This window comes from Phodopus roborovskii, unplaced genomic scaffold (genome assembly GCF_943737965.1).
Source record: "Phodopus roborovskii unplaced genomic scaffold, PHOROB, whole genome shotgun sequence".
NCBI lineage: Eukaryota > Metazoa > Chordata > Mammalia > Rodentia > Cricetidae > Phodopus > Phodopus roborovskii.
In genome coordinates, this window is record NW_026126480.1 from 47,041,573 (window position 1) to 47,066,286 (window position 24,714).

The 24,714-nt window shown below is 52.6% G+C and overlaps 1 protein-coding gene across 2 annotated transcripts; it reads left to right on the forward strand.

The window, feature by feature from the left end:
• Positions 1-5,716: 5,716 nt before the first annotated feature.
• On the forward strand, positions 5,717-22,551 carry Pwwp2b (PWWP domain containing 2B). Of its 2 annotated transcripts, none has more exons than XM_051193274.1 (3): positions 5,717-5,949; positions 11,771-13,466; positions 21,829-22,551. In XM_051193274.1, exons 1-2 carry the CDS (start codon positions 5,825-5,827, stop codon positions 13,446-13,448), a joined length of 1,803 nt encoding a protein of 600 aa, XP_051049231.1. In that variant the 5' UTR covers positions 5,717-5,824; the 3' UTR covers positions 13,449-13,466; positions 21,829-22,551. The 2 variants fall into 2 exon arrangements, with proteins under 2 accessions (XP_051049231.1, XP_051049232.1); XM_051193275.1 differs by having other exon boundaries at positions 11,771-13,161.
• The last annotated feature ends 2,163 nt before the right edge of the window (positions 22,552-24,714 follow it).

Consider the following 24,714-nt stretch of genomic DNA (forward strand, 5'->3'; position numbering starts at 1 on the left):
ACCAAAGTGTCCTTTGGCCTTGACCCTTTGTCTGTGCAGGGACAGTGACACCTCCACCCTGTAGGAGCCCTGGGCAACCCACCATCAATCACCCAAGTTAAAACCTCGTCCTACCCATCCCTGTAATCCTTTTGCCACTCATTCAGGGGCTGCATGTCAGGTTCCAGCTCTGGATGTGACTATAAACTCAGGGCTTTTTCTTCAGGATTTTGGGAGCAGACATAGAACTACTCGAACTTTCTGTTTCCTCTTGTGCTAGTTCTGGTTAACAGAGTCCCCTTTGGAATTTCCTAATCTTGTAAACAAAAGAAATTGAAAACATGTTTGAAGGGTTAGGGAGATGGTAACTTAGTGGGTAAGTTATTGACTGCTCTTCCAGATCACCCACACAGCAGCTCATGATCATCTGTAACTCCAGTTCCAGAGGATCTGACAACCCATTATGGCCTCCATGGGCACAAGGCACATGCATGGTACAAACGTGCATGTAAGCAAAACACACCAACACACAAAAAAGTAATTTTTTTTAAAAAAAGACTTGGAAGAAAGCTCAAAGATCATTTTATTGGAGTTTGAGAGAAAAACAAAGCTGGAAACGCCAGGAGCTTCTGGCACAAGAAAAAGGACAAGAAAGTCATCTCTATAAAATATTACACTTGTGGTGTGTGTAGTGTGTGTGTACGTGTGTGTACGTGTGTGTGTGCATGTGTGTGTTTGAGTGTGGCAAATACATGGAGATCAAAGGACAATTTGAGGAAGCCAGGTCTCTTCTTCAATCGTGTGGGTTCCTAGGGAATGGAGTTCAGGTCATCAGGCTTGGTAGCAGGTACCTTTACTGGCAAAGCCATAATGCTAGCCCAAGAGACTAATCCTTAAACTAGTGGTAACCAGCTGTAAGCAGCTGCATGGGGATGGGGGTGGGCCTTCAGAGTGAGAATGTCCTAAGGGTTAGGGCAAGCAGGCTTAGGAGTTTGGTTGTCTTTCAAAAAAGACAAAGAGGGAGGAAGCCAGAGAGGTGGCTCAGCTGTGACCATGCTTACTGAAAAGCCTGATGGCCTGACTTTAGTTAGTCCCCACAGCCCATATGGTAGGAAAGAACCATGGCACACATTGGAACGTGTGTGTGTGTGTGTGTGTGTGTGTGTGTGTGTGCGTGTGCGCGCGCGCGTGCGCGCACGCACACATACACATTTAAAAATTTTAATTAAAAAAGGAGGTTGGGCATGAGTGGTGGTACATAACTTTAACAGCACTGAGAAGACAGAGGCAGTGAATCTCTGAATTTTAGGTCTGACTTGGTCTACAGAGCAAGTGAAACCATGTCTCAAAAAAGAAAGGAGGAGAAAAGGGAAAGAGATAGACTAGTTATGCTTTTTAAGTTAGAACTCAGAAAAACAAAACAGGCTTAGCAGCAAAAATCTATAAGCAACTGCAATGAGGGAGGGTCTTCTGGATAGCACAGTGTGCAGTCTTATTACAGAGATTATTCCTCTTGTCTCCTTTATGTCTTTAAATTTGTTATGTTACTTGGCCGTGTGATTGACAGACCAACTTGAGTTACCTCTTTGTACTCTCGTGATCTTTTGGGCAGCATAGAATGCCATGTCTTCACCTGGGGCCAGAGGTACAATTCAGATCTTATTCTTTTAACCAAAAATCATTTCGCAGAAAACATTGAAAACAAGTAAAAGAAAAAGAGGGGTTGGTGGGAGGTCCTAGCCACCAAGCCTTAACAACCCAAGTTCAATCCCTGAAACCCATTTTTTTTTAAAAACATCTTTTAAATATGCAGTGGTGTACATCTGTAATCCCAGCACTCCTACAGATGAAGTAGAAGGAAGAGACAGGAGAATTGCATAGAAACTCACAGGCCAGCTAATCTGAGGTATAGCAACAGAAACAAGAAACCCTGACTCAACAAGGCAGAAGGCAAGAACTGACACCCCACCACCACGCCCGCCATTGTCCTCTCTGGCTTCCATATGCGTGTCTGCCTGTCTGCACTCATATTAGACACATGCACACAATTAACGTATATGTATACATGTATGTGTGTCTAACATATATGTCTTTAGAGACAGGGTTTCTCTGTGTAGCCCTGGCTGACCTGCAACTCACTCTGTAGACCATACTGGCCTCGAACTCTCAGAGATCTACCTTCCTCTGCCTCCTGAATGTTGGGATTAAAAGCATGTGCCATCACTGCCCTGGCTAATTTTTAAAATCAAAATAGCCATGCTTTCTCAAGCTTTCCAAAGCCCTGTTGCCTCTACCTTCTTCCTGTAAGACACCATAAATCAAGTAAGAGTGTTAAAAATGTTAATGAACCATGATTAAGGCTTATGTGCATATGATCTTCACATATGGTCTTGCTCCTTTCCAAGATAGAAAGCTAAAACTTTCTGGGAATCTCACAAAGATCATAAAATTTTTGCAGTAAGTACTCAACGTCCACATAACTCTTGTGACCTAGGGTTTAACCTTATCTGCTGTTATCCTAGCCAGTGCACACCAGGAACCTTCTTGTTCTTATTTACTGAAGAAAAAAAAATGTTCCTTAGCAAGCCTTGATACACAACTTCAGAAGCCACCAAATTCATATGTATGACTGTTGTAAAGACACTTAAGCGTGACTCTCTTAAGAGGGCCACACCCTTGCTTGATTCTGTTTTACCCTTTCCCTGGGTATCTTTCCCTTCCCACACCTCACCCACTGTTAAATGCTAATCTCCCCAACTCAGAGCTTCATAGTAAAATGAATCCCAGCTTCCCAAGTGAAGACCTCTGATCTCAGGCTGCTTGGAGTAGCAGTGTGGAGCCAGGCCATGTTTCCAACCACTGCTCTACTGGTGCTGGCAGGCAGCCCCCACCCCACCCCCTCTAAGGTCACACAGAATACTGCAATCTTAACCCAAAGTCCATAACCTTAGCCAGTGGTTTTCTGGGGAGTTCTTTTCTTAATCTTGAGATATTTCCTAATGGGAGAATGCCACAATTATTCGGATTTCTAGGGGGCAGGATCTCTTCAAAGCAACCCTTGCAGGGTGGCCAGAAGGGAGCCTGCCCAGCTTCCAAAGCTCTGTGACCTGTGGGAGGTCCAGTATTTTCAGTTACAAAGACTTAGTGAGGCCTTGCTGTGGAGGACATCCAGGGAAGTGTGGCCTGCCCACAGTGCCCCCCTAGGGAGCCTTGGTGTACTCTACACAGTGCCTAGTGTCCCACTCCACACAGCACCTAGTGAGCCAGTCTCCAAGGCCTGCATATCACGGCCCTTACTCTGTGCCTCCACCCAGACCAGGCCCTTTGACTCTCAGAAGCCTCAGCTCTGACAAAGTCAGGCCTTGTTGAAGGGACTGCCCAGCAGGCAGGGCCTGGTAAATTCAGAAAACGGAAGCAGAGGCAGGCCCAGGTATGCCAGCGTGTGTGTTGTGCATCACCAGTTATCTGGCCAGGCAACCCTGGGACAGGCCTGTGGCTGTGGCAGCACCCTTCATGGTCATGGTTTGGGAACACTGTGAGTCTCCCCACCGGAGTATGGAGTGAGTCAGTGAGACTCAGAAGGGTAGTGCTCTGCCAGGACCTGCAAAGAAGTCATCTACAAGATGGAGGCAGGCACGGGGCTAGTGGCAAGTAGGGGCCAGGCAGCTGTGGAAGGGGAATCTTGAAGCCAAGTCTAGGCTCCAAAGCAGTGGCAACTTGCTGCAGACCTCCTTCCCTGTCCAGGTGGTTAGGGGCTGGGATGAGGCCCTGAATGGCCTGTGTTTAAATTGCAAATCCATCTCCTTGTTAGCTGCTTACATATTCTACCAAACAGAGAACAGTATTTTAAAAATGGCTTCCAAATACACAGACCTGGCAGGCAGGCACAGAAAGCAGCACAAGTGGGCTGTGGCCCCTTTTCTGTACTCCCCAGCTCTGACCACCAGCATCCCAGGAGGTTCCCTAAGTCCCTCCTGTCTGTGTCCCTCTAAGCCAGTCCTGTCCCTTACCATGACCTAACTACTTCTGCTGACATCTGGGAATAGAAGCCCCTTAACCACACAAAAAGTTTGCAAGCCTCTGTTCTTACCCCACATCAAGCTTGACAGCTAGCAAACTTACTTTCCACCCCTTGCCTCTGTTACCTGAGAGTCCCTCCACAAGGGCACCTGCTTACTCAAGTGTCTATTTCCACTTCCCCTTCCCTCACAGACCCAGTGGCTCACAACCTGTGGGTGTCCCCAGCTTGGGAGCTACTGAACTGGGGGAGGGGTCCTGCTATGGTCTGTGCTTAGCAAGCATCCCCAGTACTTAGGCACAGATGCTCAGCTGTTATTTGGGCTGAGCGAGTGGGCAGCCTCCCACCAGCCATCCACCTGGGACTGGGCTGGGAATGGTTCCTGCAGCCACCATTTTTGCTCCAAATTCTGCTGCACCCAACTCTTAAGAGAAGGCATGAAAATAACAGACGCGGGGGGGGGGGGCGGTGCCCCTCAACCGGACTCCGCCCAGGTTTTCTCATCTGCTCTGGAACTAGGGCCACTGATGCCTTAAAGCTAGGTAGAGCGGTGCCAGAGGCGGCCTCGACTGTCCTCCGCTGCCGTCATTTACCAGCGGGACAAGAACTCCATTCCCAAGCTGAGATGGGCAAGGGCTCAGGAGAGCGGCCGTCAGGGCCTCGCTGCTCTCCTGGTGCCACCAATCAAGGAGATGTAAACCAGACTCAGGGTCCTGGGTCGCAGACGCCGTTGGTCATTGCAACACAGCCGACCCTTAGGGATAATCAGTTACGGGTCCGGATCCGGATCCAAAGTGCAAGTGCTTGCGGAAGCCGGAGGAGGTCTGGGGTGGCGGTCAGGCGTCCGCCGGGCGCCGCCACCTCCCTCCCACTCATGGCCAGCCTACCCCCGCAGGCAGGCTAGGCTGCGAGCGCCTGGGAGACTGGCTCTTGCTCTCGGGAGGCGGCTTTTCATAATGCACACTAGGCGAGGCACGCTGCGGTGCCTAATCCGGGGAGACCCAAGAGACTGATTCTAGAGTTTTGATTGGAATAATCCTCCCTAACGCTAGTGCTGACTGACCACCCGGCGCTCTGTGAGGATCTCAAATTGGCGCGAGCCCTATAGTCGCACAGGAGGCGTCGAGCACACCTGGGTTGCCCAGTACCAGGTCACTCTTGTGCTCAGGACGACACTAGGCCTCTTGCAAGAGTTCCACTGGTTGTCCCTCGGCACCCCGAGTCTCCTAGGCCAGGCTTGACTTGCTTCAAACACGCGCCCACAGACTTTCCCAAGTACCGAGTGGCCATAGGAGTCGTGCGTAGGAGACGCTGCCAGGGTACACTAGCACAGACTAGTAGGTAGGGGACCCCAGGGTGCATGGGGGAAGGGCCCCAGGCTGCGGCGGGCTCAGGGAGTGGCCCCGGGACAGGATCAGGAAGGAGGTGGGGCTCGGGGTGGGACCCAGAGCAGCAGAGTGGGGGAAGGGCCTGGGCCCGAGGAGTGTCCCTGCCACCCCTCGGTTCCTGGCAGGGCCTCCTAGGGGGCATTCCTAGCCTGCGTGGCGGCAAGATTAACGAACCCTCCTCTCCGCCCGGTGGGGCCCCGCAATGCGTTGCCTGCCCAGCTGAGAGCCGGCTGTGGGGCGCAAGCTGCGGGCGGACTGCCCCACGCCCTCCGGCTCCCGGGATCGCAGCCCGCGGCCGCGCGCCCCAGCCCAGCTCCGCGGTGGCGGCCGGCAGAGAGAGCTTTGTGACGTCAGGCGGCGTCACGCGGGGCTGACCCGGCGGCGGCGGCGGCGGCGGCGGCGGTGGCGGGCGGGGGCGTCCTCCGGAGGCGGCGAGAGCATGGAGCCGCGGGCCGGCTGCCGGTTACCGGTGCGGGTGGAACAGGTCGTCAACGGCGCTCTGGTGGTCACTGTGAGCTGTGGCGAGCGCAGCTTCGCCGGAATCCTGCTGGATTGCACGAAAAAGTGAGCGGGGCAGGGTCGCGGGCCCGGGACTCCTCGGAATCCCTCGGGACACTCCCCCGCCGATTCAAGGTTCTGATGCGGGCTCTGGGCAGAGCAGCAAAGCCCGGCGCCCGCTTTCAGTTTTTCCCGGGCCGGGGTTTCGAGGCGCGCCAGCTGGCCGCCGGTCTGGGTGCGAAAGTGGCTCTCTCCCAAAGTCGCGGTGACTTTCGGGGCAGGAGAGCATGCGGTCCCGCAGAAGGGTTGCGGGAGCCTGCCGGGACTCACGGGAAGCATTGCCTGAAACTCCGCACATCTGCCATAATTAACGCACTTTTCTTTGTTCAGAAGCACTGTTGATTCGTCTCTTTGCAGAATTGTGATTCATTTAAGGGGGTCAGCTACGAGGTGGCCTCACCTGTCACAAAAGGGAGAAGCCCTATCTCTGTCATGGGTCCCGAGGCTTGCAGGAGTGGCTGGTGGGGACCAACTGCAACGACTGCGGGGTGTAAAAACACTGCTGTGGGCGAGGTGCCGCGCGGGGGAGTGGAAGATACAAGTTACAGGGCCAATGCCTCTACTGGAGGGGCGCATTGGGTTCAGCTCCTGAGACCACCTGTGCACCCTTTGCAGGGGTTTCTGCGGCGCAGAGCAGCCACCTGAACCCAGAGTCACATGGCAGTGCGCTGTCACTGCCGGATAAATGATTAGGCATTAATCAGGCTGTGACTCTTCTGCTCCAGCCGGGCTTTATTCTGGTATCGGGAACAGAGAAAGGCTCTGCTTTCAAAGATCCAACTTTTTCCCTTCCTAAAGCCCAGATTTTCCTGGGTTCCCAGCACAGAGTACAGCCCTTCCTCCTTTGACAGTTACCCTGCTGACATGTCTTCATTAGATGTGCCAGAAGCCATTTATGCACAAGTCATGTGACTTAACATATGGCCTCCCGTGTGACTGGTGCCCCCTCTTGTTGGTTAGCACAGGATGTGCCTATGTGATGGGGTGACATTCATGGGCTGCAGAATAGCCACCTGAAAGCTTCTAGTGAAGGCCCTCCCCCACCCTGCTGATGGCTGCCCTGTCCTCCCTAGGCAGGTCTGGCTCAGTCCTGAGCCTGCAGGGCTGCACCCCTGCTCTACCTGTGCTGCCTGCTCTGGCCTCTCCCTAGAGAGTGTCTGCAGCAGAGGACCAGCATTTCCCCGGCTCTTCAGGCTCCAGTGCTCAGAATAAGAAAGGGCCATGAGAGTTCTAGCTTGTGGCTGAGACAGTATAGAAATAGTGGGATCCCTGCCCTGAGGCACATGGCTAATCTGGTTTACAGATCCATGCACCCTTCATGAAAAGCTGCTGCTGGGATCCTGAGCATGGGAACTGGCAGCATAGGATGTGTGGGTGTCTGTGTCCCGGGGACTACCATAACCAGAGCCCCTTGGAGCTCAGCCTCAGTGGTCACAGCTCTTCTCTGCAGTGGTTTTAGTTGTGGCTGTGCCCTTGCAGAGAATCTGAAGAGTAAAACTGCCATTCCCTGTCCCTCCGGCCTTCTAAGGCTTGGCCTTGAAACTATTCCTCCATCTCCCCCACCCCTAATCTTTCCTGCAGGCCACCCCGGTCTCTGTTTCCAGTGTTCTACCCCTAGTATTGTGAGTTTCAAAGCTAATATTTACAGCCCTGCTTGTCGGGCAGGACCAAATACAGCTTAGGAGCTTTCTGGGTGTTATTGGCAGTAGGGTCTGCTTTCAGCCTACAGGGTCCACACACTGACCTGCCCTCCCAGGTACCAGTTTCTCCTCGGCATCCAGTACCTGTTCGTATTCCTATTGAGACCCAGTCCTTGGATGTGAGCCAGGGAAGAGCTCCCAAGTCCTGTTTCCTCTCACCTCAGGGGAGCCTTTGGGGCTCAGAGCACCAATCGAGTCAGCATTCTTGGGGTACTTGTGGGGTTTATAGGCATCAGAGCTCCCATAGTTTGGATACAGACCTGGTGGCCTGGTTGCCCTTTATGGTTCCTGATTACTATGTGTCCCTCCTGCTAGATTGGAAGTATTACCTGGATGGCCTCATTCACATAGGCTCCTGGGTGGAAGGGGCTGAGGTTGGATCCAGCCACCACTGGTGTTCATCGTGGAGTTAGGCTGAAAGATGTTTTCTCTTTTGATTCCCTTCCCTGTCTGCAGATGGCTGGGAAGCTCTGAGGGGGTCTTGCCTGCAAGCCACCTGGTACAGTGCCAAGTACTACTTCCCACTTATAGCCTGAATCTGCTGCCTGGCAATAGAGCAGCCTGAAGCAAGTTCCCTGCTGCTCTGGATACCTGTGCATTGCTGATCATTCACTGAGCAGTTACACTGTACTAGGGAGGAGTCAGGGCCTCTGCCAAGCTGCCTCTGTGATCCCTGCTTACAAATTTGAGGATCCCTTCCAAAGTGTGCTAACCCAAGTCATTCATGAAGGGGTGGGGTTGACACATAAAGGTATGTCTCTTATTGAGCAGCTCAGGTGAGGTAACCCTGGCTGAAGGGTAGCCTGCAAACAGCGGAAGTCTCATTGACTCAGGACTTAAACCACACAACTCTTGAGCCCATCTGCTGGGATGATCATCATGACATCCTCTGTGACCAAGACCACAGCCACTGCCAGGCTAAAGAGCAACAAGTTCTGTCCTGGAACATACCTTCCAGATGAAGGCTCAGCTGCTGATGGGTGTTCGTGAGATTGTGATAGACACAGAGGTCACAATGGCACTCAGAACTGGGGGGGGGGGGGTAGGTGCCCCAGCTGCCTTGTGCATCACAGCTGGTGTGCTGGGAGCCTGACTGCCATGCTGGTCTTGGGGGCTTTACCACTGAGATGTAGGCTGACTGAGTGGGGGTGGTGTGGGCCTGGTCTAAACTTCTGGGGGGGGGGCTGGCTTAGGGCTTGGGAACTGTATTGGTGTGAAAAAGTCTTTGATTATGCAGGATACAGGGTTCTCAGCCATCCTCCCTTGGAAATCTTGGGTCAGTGCCTAAGGATGTGGTACAGGTCCGATTGTATGCTCTGGAGAAGGGTCTCCTCTGGTGTTCAGGCTATGACTTATCCTGAAAACCTATTCACCTTGACTCCCAGAGCAGATGGCCTCTGGAGGCCTCTGCTCAACCAACTCTGTTTCCTGCAAGACCTTCCTGCTGTGGCCCTATCCAGCTCTAGCCAGCCCTACTGCTCCTTGGCCATTTGCAGGGCCTCAGAAAAGCTTCGGGGACTTTCTAAACTAAGCAAGCCCTGGTGAACAGCCCAAGGTGGGGCCTTGGGTGTTTGGACTTGGGCCTTCCTGGGGCTGCAGACTCCTGGCAACATAGCTATGTAGAGTTTCCGCAGGCTCCCGCCCAGCTTTGCACATCCGCATGCCTCTGATCCAGGAGCTTGTTGACCCAACCCTCAGGCAGTGGCAGGATGGCCTCTGCCACCACAGACACAGGGAGGAAGGTCCCAGACAGTCATGGGGGGTGGGAGTTGCCACTTGGGCGCCAGCAGCCCCATGAGTCCCGGGTCTGCCTGTGGATCTGGGAAGCCGGATGGAGGCAGCTGCAAGCAGGGGCAGCCCAGAGCTCTGGCAGTTAGCCAGAACTGTATTCTTACTGTTCATGGGCTGGCCTTAGCCAGGCTACTCTGGGTGAGTGGCTGAGACATACCCACAGGTGAGTCCCTAAGGACATGTTTTGGTCACTGGTGACTTGCTGAAGACTTTGGGCTAGGCCCTATGCCCCCAGGACTGAGTCCTTATCAGAACACCATGCAGAACAGGAGAGACTCAGTATTCCTGGGAGCCCTATTCCCTGTTGCCTTTGTCAGTACTGCTTTTGCTTTGGGATATGACCCCCTCCTATAATCTCCTGGGCTTCTGAACCTTGCTCAGTTTCCCCATTTTTCCTGAAATCAGAGGTACTTTGCTGTGCCTCTGAGTTCCTCCAAGATGCTGTTCTTCTAGGAGATACTGGCTCCTGTCCTGGTGAAACATTCCCCAATCTCCGGGCACCTCTCCTACATAGCCACCCTCTATCCAAAGTTAGCCACCCCCAAAGATGCACCCATTCAGCAGGCCCTCTTCATCTATTGTGAGCCCTAACAGGTTTCCCTCATTACCAAAGCCCGTAGGACTTCCTGTGGACTTCTGTCCTTGAGACTGGCCAGCTTGGGGCACAGCCTGGCCTTGCTGGCTTTGCCAAGCCTTGGGAGCCACAGGCTGTAGCACACGCCCCCTCCATGGGCCCCAGGCCAGGTCACGGTTTGTCCACTTGTTTTTCCCTGTGCCATGGCCATCTCCATGGATCCAACATCACAGGACTGGGCAGCTGGGACATGTTTGTGGTCCCTTCATCTCATTGTCTTATCTATGAAGAGAGACTGTCACTGCTTGTCATTCCATGGGACTGCTGAAGGGTTAAAGGAGCTTAAGTGAGGATCACAGCCTCTGTTGACTACCTAGAGGCTAGACGCACTAAAGCAGTTGGCCTCAACTACTTTCAAGGCTCCTAGGGGAAGGTCATCAGCTAGTCTGCCTTGACCTAGGGTGAGCTGTTCTGTTTACCCACCAGGCAGGCCTTGGGTGTGGCCGGAGCAGGGGCAGGGCAACAGCTCTAGGAAGGAAGAATGGTCGCCTGCTGCCAGGGCCCTGTCATTTCTGAGGAGAATATGGCCCCTGAACTCTGGGAAAGGACCAGCTTCAGCCTGTGGTGGTGCTTGAGGGTCCTGGCCCACATCAGGACCTGGGTTTGCAGCCAAGCACTGGATGTCTGTCTTCAGCATGCAGAGTCTGCCTAGGCTTCTGGAGCTGTAGCAAGCAGGCCCCTTGACCCCCTCTGGCACAGCACCTGTCAGGTAGTCAGCACGAGGAGGCTGGAGGGATGGACAAAGAAGAGGAAGGGCCAGAGGGAACATCCACTTCATGTCCTAGCTGGCTGTAGGAGCAGGCTTTAGATACTAACTTTCCATCTCTGGTCCCTTGTCTGCCCTGCCTCCCAAACCAGCCACTTGCCATTCCTTCCTGCTATCCTATGGCCTTCTCTAGTCATTAGTCATGTCTGGGCAGGGTACCATGTTTTCCAGTTCCTGGGATGATCTTCTTGCCCTCTGCTCCCTTCCCCAGGACCTGGAATTATGTTCCTCTCACAGGAATTCTGGTACTCCCTGGCGCTGGTATTCCAGCTTTCCCTTTCTTCCAACATCCTCATTAGAGTCTCTGTATTGTTTTCCGAGGACAGGGTCCTGGGCTGACAGGTTGGCCGATGAGCCTTTTCTTGGGGCCATGGAAGTAGAGGCCAATTATGAGACTTTGGGAGGTTACAGAGCCCAAAGATTTTGCTTTGGCACTTCTGACCTCTAGGCAGCACAAGCTGTGGCCATGACACTGGATCTGGCCACACGTGGTGCCCACCCTGCACATATGTGTAGTAGACATCTGGGACCAGGATGCTCCATGAGACATTCTTTGGATCAGGAGGCCAGCCTAGAGGTCCCAGCAAGCCGAGTCCCTAGTTCTCCTAAAGGAAAGGACAACTGAGGTACATGAACAGGGACCTGGGTTTTGTGCTCTTGTCCATGGGGCAGGTGGGCTCCCTCTCAGGCCAAGCCCTGTTTCAGGATACAGATGTTCTTCTCAGGCTTCTAGAAGCTTGGTAGCCTTCAAACCACATGTCACAGGACATGCAGGGCCTGGGTACCTGTTTAATGTCAGCCTTTACCTGTTTAATGTTAATTTATTGCTCTGGATCTAGATACAGATAGCTTCCCAGTCCAAGAGCTTGTTAGGTGACAGGTGCTGGGCATAGCTAGAACCCTCCCCATTCTCATTCTGATTTTCCTCTCTACTAGGTCTGGCCTCTTTGGCCTATCTCCATCTACTCTGCTGCCTCTGGCTGGCAACCCCTCTGTCATCAGCTGTCATGGCCAGGTGCCTGAGGAGGGAACTGGAGAAGTGATGCAGCTGGGAACAGGACCTCTGCCTCCTCACCACAAAGACCAGTCCCCCGAGAAGGATCAGCCTCCCAAGACAGCTGGGCCGGAGCCTCCCCCACAGCTCATACCACCTCTCCCTGCTGGAAACCTGCCTCCCTTTCCACCCTACTTTGAGGGTGCCCCCTTTCCCCACCCACTATGGCTGAGGAACACCTACCAGCAGTGGGTGCCGCAGCCCCCACCCAGGACCATCAAGCGGACCCGGCGGCGGCTGTCCCGCAACCGGGATCCTGGTAGACTCATTCTTAGCACGATCCGCCTGCGGCCACGCCAAGTACTGTGTGAGAAATGCAAGAGTACTGTGAGTCCTCAGGAGGCCAGTCCTGGCCCCCTGGCCACCCCCAGACCTCGCCGGAGGATAGGCAGTGGCCCTGACAGTGAGCAACGGAAGCCAGAGGAACCAGAGGACGTTGACTCCGTGTCTGCGGCCGCTCCAAGGAGGAGCAAGAGGGAGAAACGGGAAGAAGACAGGGTTCCTGGAGAGCATGTTCCACGGAGCCCAGTCATCAAGATCTCCTACAGCACACCACAGGGCAAGGGTGAGGTGGTCAAGATCCCATCCAGGGTGCATGGCTCTGTGGAGCCCTTCTGCCCCCAGCAGTCTCTACAGAATGGCAGCCGGGACTTAGAGGTAGTGAGGGATGCGGAGCCCAAGGGAGGTGGTGACCGACCACCAAGCGGGCATTCCATTCCCAAGCTGAAGCTGACTCGTCCGGTGCCTCCCATCTCAGACCTGCCACCTCCCAAAATCCGCCTGAAGCCCCACCGGCTGAGGGATGGGGAGCAGGAGCCTCTGTACAGGGCTGAGCTGGTAGAGGAGCTGAATGGATGCCCACGAGGCCCGCTGGCTGGCTCTCCTGCTCTTTTTGCTGATGGCTCTACCCATGGGTTGGAGGACTTGTCTTCTGGAAGCTCTGGCGAGGATGATGACCTCAAGAGGTCCCCTCAAGGTAAACATGGACGTAATAGCTTGGCTTTTCTTGTCGACTGCCCGGGGAGGAGAGCAGATTGTACCAGTGAATCTGTGTGCAGCACAGACAGTCTGGATGAATTGAAATCATCTGGTTCCGAAGTGACATCCCCAGACACAGGAGACCTGTCATCTGGTGACAGTGCCTCTGTCCCTTCATCTTCTGCTGACACTCGCCAGACGGTCCCTCCTCTCACGGTCAGGCTGCATACACAGAGCGTCTCACAGTGTGTGACTGAAGATGGAAGGACGGTGGCTGTAGGGGACGTTGTGTGGGGTAAGATTCATGGTTTTCCTTGGTGGCCAGCACGTGTCCTTGACATCAGCCTTGGCCAGAAGGAGGATGGAGAGCCCTCTTGGCAAGAAGCAAAAGTCTCATGGTTTGGGTCTCCAACTACATCATTCTTGTCTATTTCAAAACTGTCCCCTTTCTCTGAATTTTTCAAACTGAGATTTAACCGTAAGAAGAAGGGGATGTATCGGAAAGCTATAACCGAGGCTGCCAATGCCACACAACATGTGGCCCCAGAAATAAGGGAGCTCTTGACCCAGTTTGAAATGTAACTTTGGTTCCGGGAGCAGGTGAGTGCTGTTGTCCACTGGGTGCCTGCTGTTCCGGAAGCAGTGATCCTGAGCTTGTGTCAGCATCCAGCCACCAGGGAGCCAGACTTTGGTCCTGTTGCTCAGCAGGGCCTATCCTAAACACTAGTACCCTCATTGATGTTTTCCCTGGAGCCCATACATCCCAGCAGAGGTGCTTTAGAGATTCTGATTATCGCATGTGTGTTTGCAATTGTTTGAGTTTTACAGCCAGTTAATCAAAGGAAGCTTTCCCTGTGAGTTCGTTTGGATTTTAGAGAAAGGGATACAGTTTGCCTGACTCTGGGGTAAAGGGAGAGCAAAAGGACAAAGGGCAGGCCATCATCTTCTGTCACTCTGAGGGAACTTCTTTTACTTCCCTAGTCGCCTTCATCCTCTTCGCTAATAGCCTTAAAACCCTTAAAACGCCTGCTTGTGGGGGTGCATGCGATGGTGCCCAGGCATCTGGCTGGCAGGGAGGAGGGGAGCACGGCAAGGACAGCATCCTACCTCCAGTGGAACTGGCCTCAGCTGCTCAAGTGAGCTGTTCCCCTTGGCACACCCACTCCCTCCACTTGCAAGTGTGATGGTTCCTGGACGGTTCTGAGTGCAGTGTGGCCAGGTGCACCCAGTTACGATTGGTGGGTGCCCTATATAGTGTCTTGGTCTCTCATAGGAGAACTCTGTAGTTTAGTCAATCCTCAGATGGACTGTACAGGGCCTGGGACATCATTCAGGCTACTGAGGCATTATGGGATGTGGTCACATGGAGTAGAGGCAATCTCTGTTGTATCTGTAGTCACCATGTGGGTGTCTGGAAACATGAGGGATACAACTAGCTTGCACTTCTCACTGGACATACTCACATCTGATAGCTACTTGCGGCTGTGACTGCCCTGGTGATGACTCTATAGAGGTCTGGCCCAGGGCTCTCTCTTGGCTCCAGGCAGCGTCTTTGTTTTTTCTTAATCCTTGGCTTAATGTGATTGCACAGTACAGAGACCTGGAGGTCGGGTCAGGTGATTATTCTCAGAAGACAAGAGCTGTGTTCATCTACCTCCAGCCAGACCCCTGACTTGGTCTTAGTTCCTTCAGTGCCCAAGCCACTTGCTCACTCCATCATTCTGGTGTGGTGGTTTCTTGAATGATAGCCTTTTGTCAGTCTTCCAAGCCTTAGTAGGGCCAGCTGATGCCTGGTTCAGGAGGAGGACTCTGGGATACCTCTCAAGCCTGCTCACTGCTCTGCCAGTTTCTCCTCAGTTTTGGGACCTTGTGTAGGACGAGGCAGGTACAAACAGGCATGGTGGCTGTGGTAGCAGCCTCTGTATCTCCCTCTCGCTTTTTTTTTTTGGTTTTTCGAAAGAAGGTTTCTCAGTGTAACAGCCCTGACTGTCCTGGAACTTACTTTGTAGACCAGGCTGTCCTTGGACTCACAGAGATCCACGTGCCTTTGCTGGGATTAAAAGTGTACATACACCACCACGCCTGGCATCTCTGCATATCTAAAGGCAGGGCATCCATCAGGATAATCAGAGAAAGCTCAGCTGCAGCCACGCCCAGCCCTGGCACACTCTCCACCTGGCTATGCCTTGCTGGTCCCTCCCCACTCTTCCCTGCCTTGGCTCTCTGTTCAGCAGCTGGTCACAGCACTGGTTTGGCTGGAGGCAGTATGGATGAAGGCTGAGCACCTCCCTCACGTACCCCAGTTATGTGGCGTAAACCCAACTCCTGGAGAGAGGTGGATGGAGTCTAGCTTGACTTTTCCTTCCCACCATAGCAGCTGTGTAGACCCAGATGGTAACTGGAGACCCTACCCAAAGGGACCCCTGGGCTCTGGAAGCCCAGCCAGGCTTTAGCTGCCCCTTTGGAGAATGCAGCCTTGTAGGTTCTGGGCTGGCCTTGCTTATCCGGAAGCAGAGGGGGAAAAAATCTCACCCAACTGGTTTGCCTGGTCCCAGGTCCTGGGCTGTGCCTGGACCAACGTGCACCCAGCAGCCCTTTGCTTTCTGGGAGTGTGGAGCACTGGGTCTCTATAGCAGCAAAGTGCTCAGTGGTGCTTGTCTGACTGGTGTTTTGGTTTTGTAAGGACTTTATAAACATGGAGCGGAGGCTCCTGCCAGGCAGGTCAAGTGCTCATCAGTGATCTGAGCTGGTGTTTGCAGCTAGAACCTCCTGCTGTATGAATTGGGGTCCCCTGGTGGACAAATGTGCTTTATAGTGGAGTTAAGCCCTTTCAGCTTTCACAGGCACAGGCAGGGAACCTGGCGACCTGGCCCTCTCTAAGCAGGAGCTGTTGAAATGCTGACAGGGATCTAGTGAAGGGCATAACAGCTGGCCTGGACATTTGAGAAAAGGAAGCTGCCCCAGGATAGAGCTCAGGTAGGAAAGGCCTGATGGAGGAGGATGGCTTCCAGGTCCAGCCCTCTGGCAGGCCATATCTGGCCCTGCAACTACCTGAAGACAGCTGTGACTGGACAGCTGTCCTTCAGGGTCTGGGCGTGTCTGTGCCATTCTCGAGCTGACAGCCATCACAGGAAGCACAGCCACATGTTCCCTTCTAAAGGCACTGAGCTCAATGTCTCACTCCTGAGAGACCCTGTTCTCATCTTGACAAATGGCTGAAGGGACCAGCTGAGAGGTCTTGGTGTGGGTGGGGGGAGGGGGGTTGCCCCAGCCCTTATCAAGGACTTTCCTGGGACATGATATCATTTGTGTCAGACTCAATGACTCTTGATCCCAATGTACAGGCTAGGCTCTCCCCACTCCATACATACACAGAAAGCCCAGTTAATCCTTGTCTGCCACAGGGTGACAATGATACCTGCCTTGTGGGTGAGTGAGTTGTATAACAACACTTTAGGCTTAGGAATGAACTTGTAGGTTCATTCTTTTTGGAAGTGACCACCATGCCCTCTCTAGTTAGGCACCAGAGATGGTTTGCCCAGGGATTCTAGTGTGAGTTTAGTTGGCTGGGACAAGAAGCTCTTGGGGATTCTTGTTTGGAAGTAGAGCCTATTGGTTGGACAGGGCAGGCTTCCTTTCCTGCCCATGCTGCTCCCTGGAGCCCTGTAGAAGCTGACCGCCTACCTTTGTCTTACAGATGAGTGAGTGCTCCCCAAATGGAGGGCTTGACTTTACCTACCTCCCAGACCAGCAAAGATTTAAAAAGGTTGTTTGAGTCCATATTCTTGAGGTGGTGATACTTCCTTCCCAGCCCTCCCCCCTCCTCTAGCTACTGTGTCTGTCACCCACCCTCCAAATACTCAATTGGATATGGGCTAGCAGAATGTGTAGAATCCTGAAGACATCTGTGAGTCACAGTTCCCAAATTAGCGTGTCACAATCATACAGGCATGCTCCAGGAAGGAAGGGACAAGGGATTTGAAGCAGATCATACTGTGGGAACCCAGACCTATACCATTATCTGGAGAAGGTGACTTGAGATCTAAATGGGGCATATGGGATTGTGGGAGGCAGTTCCAGGCCAGACCCTGTTCCAGGTAGTCCAGACTCTGGCCTGACCCCAGAAACAAATGGTGCCTGCAATACAGGACTCAGAGCAGTGAGCAGGTCCAGTTATATGTGCTGAAACAAGCTGAGGAAGGTGGGCAATGTATGGTGTTAAATCCTCAGACAGGAGGGCCTGCCCCACAACACTTACCTCAGGGTGACCCTGGTAGGATAATGGAGGTGACAAAGTGCCCAAGGACTGGCTTAAAGTGTCTTTAGTGGAAAGCTCGGGGCCCTGGTACCACAGGCTAAAGGTAAAGGACATTCAATATGACATTGGTGGGGACAGTACTGTGGGAGACAGAGTAGGAAGGAGAATCTTGTTATAGTTGGCAAGGCTCTATTCAGGGCCTTAGTGAGAAGGGATGTGGTGGGGGTGATAAGAGAATGGCACCATGGAAGCAGGAAGGGAGTCCAGGAGAGAGTGGGCTGACTACCTCCAAGGACAGAAAAACATGTAAGATTAGAGAGGAAGGCTCAGGGCTAATAGCAATGGGATGGGGCCTTGCCTACCCTGTACCACTGTGCTCTTAAGAGGCACAGCATCCCTTCCCTGGTATCCTGGGAGCTACAACGGTTGCTGGTGCCTCTTTTCTGTTTTCTGGAACACCCGGGCCATCTGTGGACAGAAGCACAGAGTTGGCAGGTAGCCAGCACAGTGCTTGGCTGCTGAGTTGACTAGAAGTTATGTCACCTCCCTACAAGGAAAGATGCAGTACCATCCCAGGACCTAGCCCCTAGGACAGTGGAGTCATTACAGGTCCCAGACATGGGAGCATCCAGGCCCCAACTTTGAGAGGCCAGGCTGCTGGGTTGAAAGCTTTCTTAGGGAGCACAGCACACATGCCCTGGACAACCCCATTTGCTGGACTGTCATCCTGCCTTGAGTCAGTTTGTCCTGTGGCCTTGGTAACAGACTACCACAAAATAGGGCCTACACCCAGCCCCATGTTCTTTAGAGTTAGAGGCCTGAAAGAAAGGGTTGAGCCCAGCTGGGCTCCCTCTGAAATCTGGGAAGGGTAGGGAAAGGTAGCCAACTCTCCATATCCTGGTGACAGCAGGTGCTCCTGGCTGTGGCAATGCACTCTAGTTTGCCTCCATAATCTCGGGGCTTCTTCCTCTTCCCCAGTGTGGTATCATAAGCTGCCCTTCTGACAAGGACCCGTAATGGCTTTGGGGCCCACCTGCATAGTTCAGTATACTCATCTTAGAAATATCTAATTAGGTTATATCTGCAGAAGTATGCCCTAGAAGGTGAAGTGCCCAGGTTCCAGAGGCTAGGGTCTAAGTCTGTGGGGTACTACCCACCTGTCACTCATTCCCTTCAGTCAACATTTGCAGCATACTGTTCATCAGAGTACCTGTAACCACTGATTGCCTGTGCCTAACCTCCCCTGAAGACTGAGCTTCAAGGATAGACTGGCCCAGGGCCCACAGAGGTAGGAGGGACCACTGCCTCTGGGCCCAACCCCAGCCTCATTGTACAGTGGCACCTGCAAAGAGCCATTATGTTGTGGAGCTCCAGGGGGTCTGTGCTGTGAGGGAAGGAAGTTTTGTTCCAGAATGATCGTCTGAGAAGGCATTTGAAACAGCCAGTTCAGGAAACATGATGGCCCCTCTTGCCTTCCTGCTTCTTGATATTTATTTCTCCTGGGAAAGTAGATATTTATCAGGATCCAGTCTATTGCAGATGCTAGAGCACTGTGCCTGCTGGCTGGAGAGGAGAACATGGCCCCAGACCCGGAGTGGGCTGTGTACCACCCCCATCACCGCAGTGTCTCCCCAATCCAGTCTTTGAACAACATCCCTTAGTGGAATACATCAAACCAGCTCACCCTCTTCTAGTACTTGTGCTTCCCCAATGGGTTGTCAGCTGACTTCTGCATTGCTTTCAGGGAATTCAGGTCCTCTGGGAAGGTTGTAATTATTTTGTTCCAGAAGGAAACTAAGGCCTATAATTCTAGGCCTTCTATGGGGACTCAGGCCTTCCCACTCACTGGCTCCCAGTGGCCTGTCCCTGCCACTGCCACTGAGTTATCATGTGGGAACCTGTAGGCAGGCAGGCAGGACAGTTTAAGGGAAGTAAGTGGAAATAGCAGGTGTTAAAGTGTCTGGGGGCATCATGGACCCTGTCCAGAGCTTCTGAATACTCCTGCCTGTTTTCTGTTGAGAGGCCATGGTCTCAACACCTATCTCTGTATGCTGGTCCCTGACCCCATCTGCTTTGGACTTCATCTCATAGAGCCTTCCTTGGACTGCCCAACAAGAAGTCACTCTCTTTGGTAGGTCAAGGTCCTGACTTGAGGCTGTCAGCCTACTATCTATAGAGAATTTTTCCAGTTCCCATCAGTTGTGGTCTCAAGGCTCACAGTCATGGTGAACTGATTGTGTCATCCTTCCCCAACCATACATGCTCTCCCGTATAGGTCTCAGTAGCTATCCAGCAAGGCCTGGCTGAACAATGGATAGATTGGTGACAGACTAGCAGGGCACATGTCCAGTGAACCATGAACTACATCCCAAGCCAGTGTTTCCTAACAGCATAGCTTGTCAACATGCCCTGTTGCTTGCAGCCAGCCAGAGTCCTGTGCTGCTGAGATTGCCCACCCTAAGTCACTTGTCCCATCAGCCCTAGGCCTTCAGTGACCACGGCATCTGGTAGCAGCCCTGCTTCCTGCCACACCCATTATCTCACTCTGGTACTCTACACTTTCTGGCCAGGCCTGAAGCCCTCACACTTCCTGAGAACACAGGCCTGGGTCCAGGCTGCTCAATGCTCTCTGCTTGCTCTTACCCCTGAGCTGTTTATTGACTTCTGGTAATGGGAATTACTTTTTTTTTTTTTCTTTATAGCAAAGCTTTAACTCCTAATGGTATAATATAATCACTAATTTTGTATATGCCAAACATTTTTTTCTTTACTGTATTTTAATATAATATAGTTTTAAGATGTAAGACCACTAATGCCATCTACCAGGAGGGCTAACCACCAAGGTTGCCCCAGTGATAAATAACACAACAGTCTAGGACCTCCACATTTCTGTGTTTCAAAGGCCTGGAGGACAATTTCTGAGTCAAGTTGTGACACAAACATGTCAATACAATTTTACTTTATTTGCATTCATTACTGGAGTTTTAAAATCTGTGTCTTGAAATGCCATGAGCATGGCATCCCTCGTAGTCCCCCCTGACTCTCTCAGAATTGGCATCCTAGCCTGGGAGGCTTGACCCTCTGATTTTTGCACAAGCAAGCTCATGGACACCAGCCTGAGGGTTGAGCAGCATCAAACAGCATCTGCTTCCGGGTTGTTCCTGTCCTTTCTTTGGGGAGCCAAAGGGTGAGCCCTCTAGGTTTCTTAGCTATGGAGAAGGCTGGGTCTGGGTAGAGATGTGCCCCAAGCTGCAGGGTGGGATGGACTGGGGTAAGAGAAGTCTGATGTTCTGCAGGTTTCTAGGGAGGCAGGGTGTTCTAGGATGTCAGCAACCCAGAGCAGCTAAGCTTCTCTGCCTTGCTGGTCACAATGCTCGTAAGGGGCCAGCTCCCTGAGAGTGGGAGGGGAAAGGCTTCTTTGAAGGCCACAGTTGTAGGACAAAGAGAGGCTGGAGGCCAGGAGCCTGCTCCTCTCAAAGATTGTTGTCCTTTTGCCTAGTGAAGGTTTCTACTGCTGAGTGTTTATAGGTGTTTTGGTTTTGTTGTTGTTATTGTTGTTTTGTTTTTTGCAGTAAAGCATGGCCTCAATATGAGCCCCTTTCAAACCTTAAAGCACTCATTAGAAGGGGCAGGAGCAGTGGTTTTTACGCATGCTATCCACCCACTCTGTAACTATACATGTTACATCTGTACAGATTTTAGCCAGACCTTACAGGCATGCCAAGGCCATTCAGAGATCTGGGATTTCCTACCTACAGTGGCTATCTCTCCTCACATGTGTTCCAGGCTGGATGTAGGTTAGCCTGTGGGGCCAGGGTAGGTCAGAATGCTGGACACCAGGAGGGTTGTGCGGTATATTTATGGGCCACCTGTACTTTGTTGCTGGGGTGATGGGAGAGACTCCTCGCCCTAGGTCCTGTTTGCATGTGGCTTGCTGAATGAGAGACATGGGTTTGTGTGAGTAAAAGGAACCCCTCATGCAGATCTTGAAAGATTCTGCTCTCCGAAGTTGGCTGTGGCCCTACTTCCTGTCTGATTTGCTTTATAGTCCTGCTGCCTGCGTATTTGCAGCTCTGAAGAGAAGTCCTTCAGTGCTTCCGACATGTTAGGTATCCATTTTAGCTTAGGACTGCTGAGTGAACACATTTCTGCAAAACACCTCAGCTAAGCACAACGCTTACAGATATCTGTGCTCATTGGGCAGCATCCATGGTCAGGCTGGAGCTGCAGAATAATTATCCATAAGCCAGACACCAGGGCTGGTGCCACAACCCCTCTCCATATACACACACATTCATTGTCATCATCCTCTATTTTCAGGTCTGCCCTTGCTCATCCTGGGGGCAGAGGGCATGTCCCGGTGAATGGGGGACTCCCTGTGCAGTGAGCTCATTGCTAGAACAGCAGATTCCCCCCCCCCCCCAGTGTCCCAGTGTTTGGCCCCTGGACTTGGCTGGTCGGGTGGTCAAAGCCTCCCACCATATAAGATCTTCTACTTCCTCAAGTGTGGCTAAGCCATAGGCACCAGAAGTTGTGAGGCCTGGTGAGGGCTGGTGAGGAAACAATAGTCTCTGCAAAGCCATAGAGCCCAAGGCAGAAGGCTGAGGAGACACAGATACAAACCTGGAAGTGCTTGAGCACACTAGGGTCCTGTTCCCTACAATTGACCCCTTGGTAACATCTACCCTTTCTGCTTCTCTCAAGGTCACGGACAATGAGGGAGGAGCTGCTGTCTTGGAACTTCCATCCAAGGAGCCTGTGTGCCTCTCTGGCTGCTGTGTGCAGAAACATGTGGGGCACAGTGATGGGCCTGGCTCTGGGTCCCCAGAGGAGCAGGTGTGCTTAGGGAGGGGCCAACCTCAGGGCACATGGCTCCTCTCAGCTGAATGTATCTGTTTCCACGATTCAGGCTTCAGCATTCCTAGCTGAAACCCGTCCTGGAGCTTGGCGACATGTTTGCTGCTTTGTGTGTTAGCAGCTGCAAGGCTTAGGCACCCTCAAACAGAAGCAGGCCCTTCTGCCCAGCCTGTGAGGCTTCTGAGTGGGTGCTGGGCTTAGCTACAGAGCACCCTCCTGGGCCTGGCCTCGCTATTCAGTTAGAGCCCATTCTGCAGGCCTGAGGAAACCAAATTGCACATATTGGCTTCTCCTTCTCCAGCCCTTGGGTATAGGATGTCTGTGCATTTGAGTCAGGAACCTAGTTGCATCTCCTCCACACCCCACTCAAAGCACAGGTTCCTGGGCTCCCTGCAAGGCTGCCTAGATCTGAGATGCTGCTATGTCACCTACTGTGAGGGGGGATGGGAGAGGGAGGGCAGAACTGAAAACAGGCCTCAGGTTAGGACATACCAGCTCTGCCCTGTGAGGCCACATTCCTTTCCCCTCTGTCACTTTCAAGACCAAAAAGAAAACAGAAAGCAAAGAAAACCGTCTCTGCGCCTTTGTTTAAGCATGAAGAGGGATAAACAGGAGTCTGTTGCCGGAACAGCCTCAAAACTGCACCTGCCTGACCTGTGAGAGAGGCTCCAGTCCCCTAATGGGTTGAAGAAGGCCTGCGGCCACCCCTGTCAAGGTGGCACTGTGCCTGTTGTATTGCTTGCTGGCAGTCGCCTGACAGGATGCGAATCTGAAACAAGCACCACTCTTTACTCTAGGTGGTGGTTTCAGGCTGCTACCTTGCCTCCCTCCTGGTTTTCTGGTGGACCCTAAGTTCCTCAGGCAGAGGCTTGGGCCTGGAATGGTGTGGCTCTTTCTTCCTGAGGAGCCTGTCATCTCCCTTTTCTCCCTTTGCTCAATTAGAGCTGGGGGATGTCCCGAGACCCCGGTGGTGGCTTTTCTTGTTCCTGATTTTAATGGAAAATATTCTGGGTGTTGAGGGTGCCATAGCCCTCAGGAGGAACCTGTGGGAACACTGGTTGCCTTTAAGTCATAGGACAAGGAGCTTGCCGCAGATCCATTACTGACCAGCCCAAGGGCTGCTCTGATGGTGCCCTGAGGTTCTGGACTTGGGAGAATGTTTCCCCAGCTTTTTGTCGAAGCAAAGCCTTCCCCACATTCAAACCCTCCAGGAAGAAGTGGCATCAGAACACTTGTCCCCAAGACTCTACACACACACTCTATTTTCAGCCCCCCCTCCCCAATCCTGGACTCCCTTGTGTCCGGAGGCATGTGTTTTGGTGACTGGGAGGTAGATTCTGGGGCTCCTTGTGCAGTCAGCTCATGGCTAGAGCAACAGATTTTTCCCCCCAGCACCTCAGTGTCTGGCCCTGAGAACCTCTGAAATGCACATGTAGAAGTAGGGACCCTGCATGAGAGGGAGCTTTGGATGAGGAGAGCAGACAGCCTTGCCTTTGTGGGTGAAAGAGCCACCCACATCTGTTTCCCGGGCATGGCCTCCCCACCTCTGTCCTACAACCTAGTAAGACTGAGTTGTAGCCTCTGGCAACTGGAGACCCTGCAGTCACGTGCTTTACCATGTCCTTGCTTGATGTTCTTCCTCTCGGGGGTTCCCCGGGAAAGGCTGAGCTGGGGGAATTCATGTTTCCAATTATCTTGAGCCAAGTGGTCCCTGCCATCTGGAGCCTGAGACAGAGATTTGTCTCTTCAGGAGGCCTGCTCTGCTGGGCAGGGGGTGGGGATAGATCTGAAGCAAACAGAACCAAGTAGACTGCCTGTGCTTTGTGGAGTGCATTATACACCTTCATGAGTGTAAGTCCAGAGCCAGGTGTGATGGGCAGAGGCAGAAGGACCTAACAATGAGGTTCAGGCCAGTCAGGGCTACACAGTGAAACCCTGTCTCAGAAAACAAAAAACAGACTAGGAAAAGCCACTGGCACCTGCCCCAGGCTCTACTGAAGACTAAAGAAACAAGCCAGCATGATGTGTGAACTTTGTACCCTAGTGACCCCAGTACCAACTCAGAGGGGGCTAACCCTGCCCTCTGTCCATAGCTGTCTTTAGCGCCCACATTCTTGAACCACAGGTCCTGGCTGAGGCCCATAGAACCTGAAGAGGGGAAGACCGATTTCCTCATCAAAATGGAAGAGGCGTTCCCTATGTGGTCTGTCTCCAGGTACGCTCTTTTAGCCCAGGCAGTTGGGAATATAGAGTTATAGGGCCCAGTGTCTCTGCTAAGAGAGCTTAGGTCCACCTGCTCCTGGGCAGCTCTCAGCCACACACAGCCTTCACTAGGCCAGAGCTTCTGATAGGATTTAGGCCAGTGATAGTGGCATGGACTGGTGTCTATGAAAACAAGTTCTACATCAAAGCAGTGTGAGCGCGACTCTTAGAACTTGGTCCTGGGCCACAGAGGATGGGGTCAGATATCCTCCCACATGTGCAGAGGGCTCTACAAGGTGTCCTGCCTGTTGGGTCTCAGAGCAGTCAGCCTTGGACACCTTATCCTAGGGAACTGAGAGTCTGCAGTGAGAGCTAGTTCTCAAGCCAGGCAGTAGTGGTACACACCTTTAATCCCAGCACTCTGGAGGCAGAAGAAGGCAGATTTCTGTGAGTTCAAGACCAGACTGTTCTATAAGAGCTAGTTCCAGGACAGGCTCCAAAGCTAAAGAAAAATAAAGTTCTCTGGGTGTG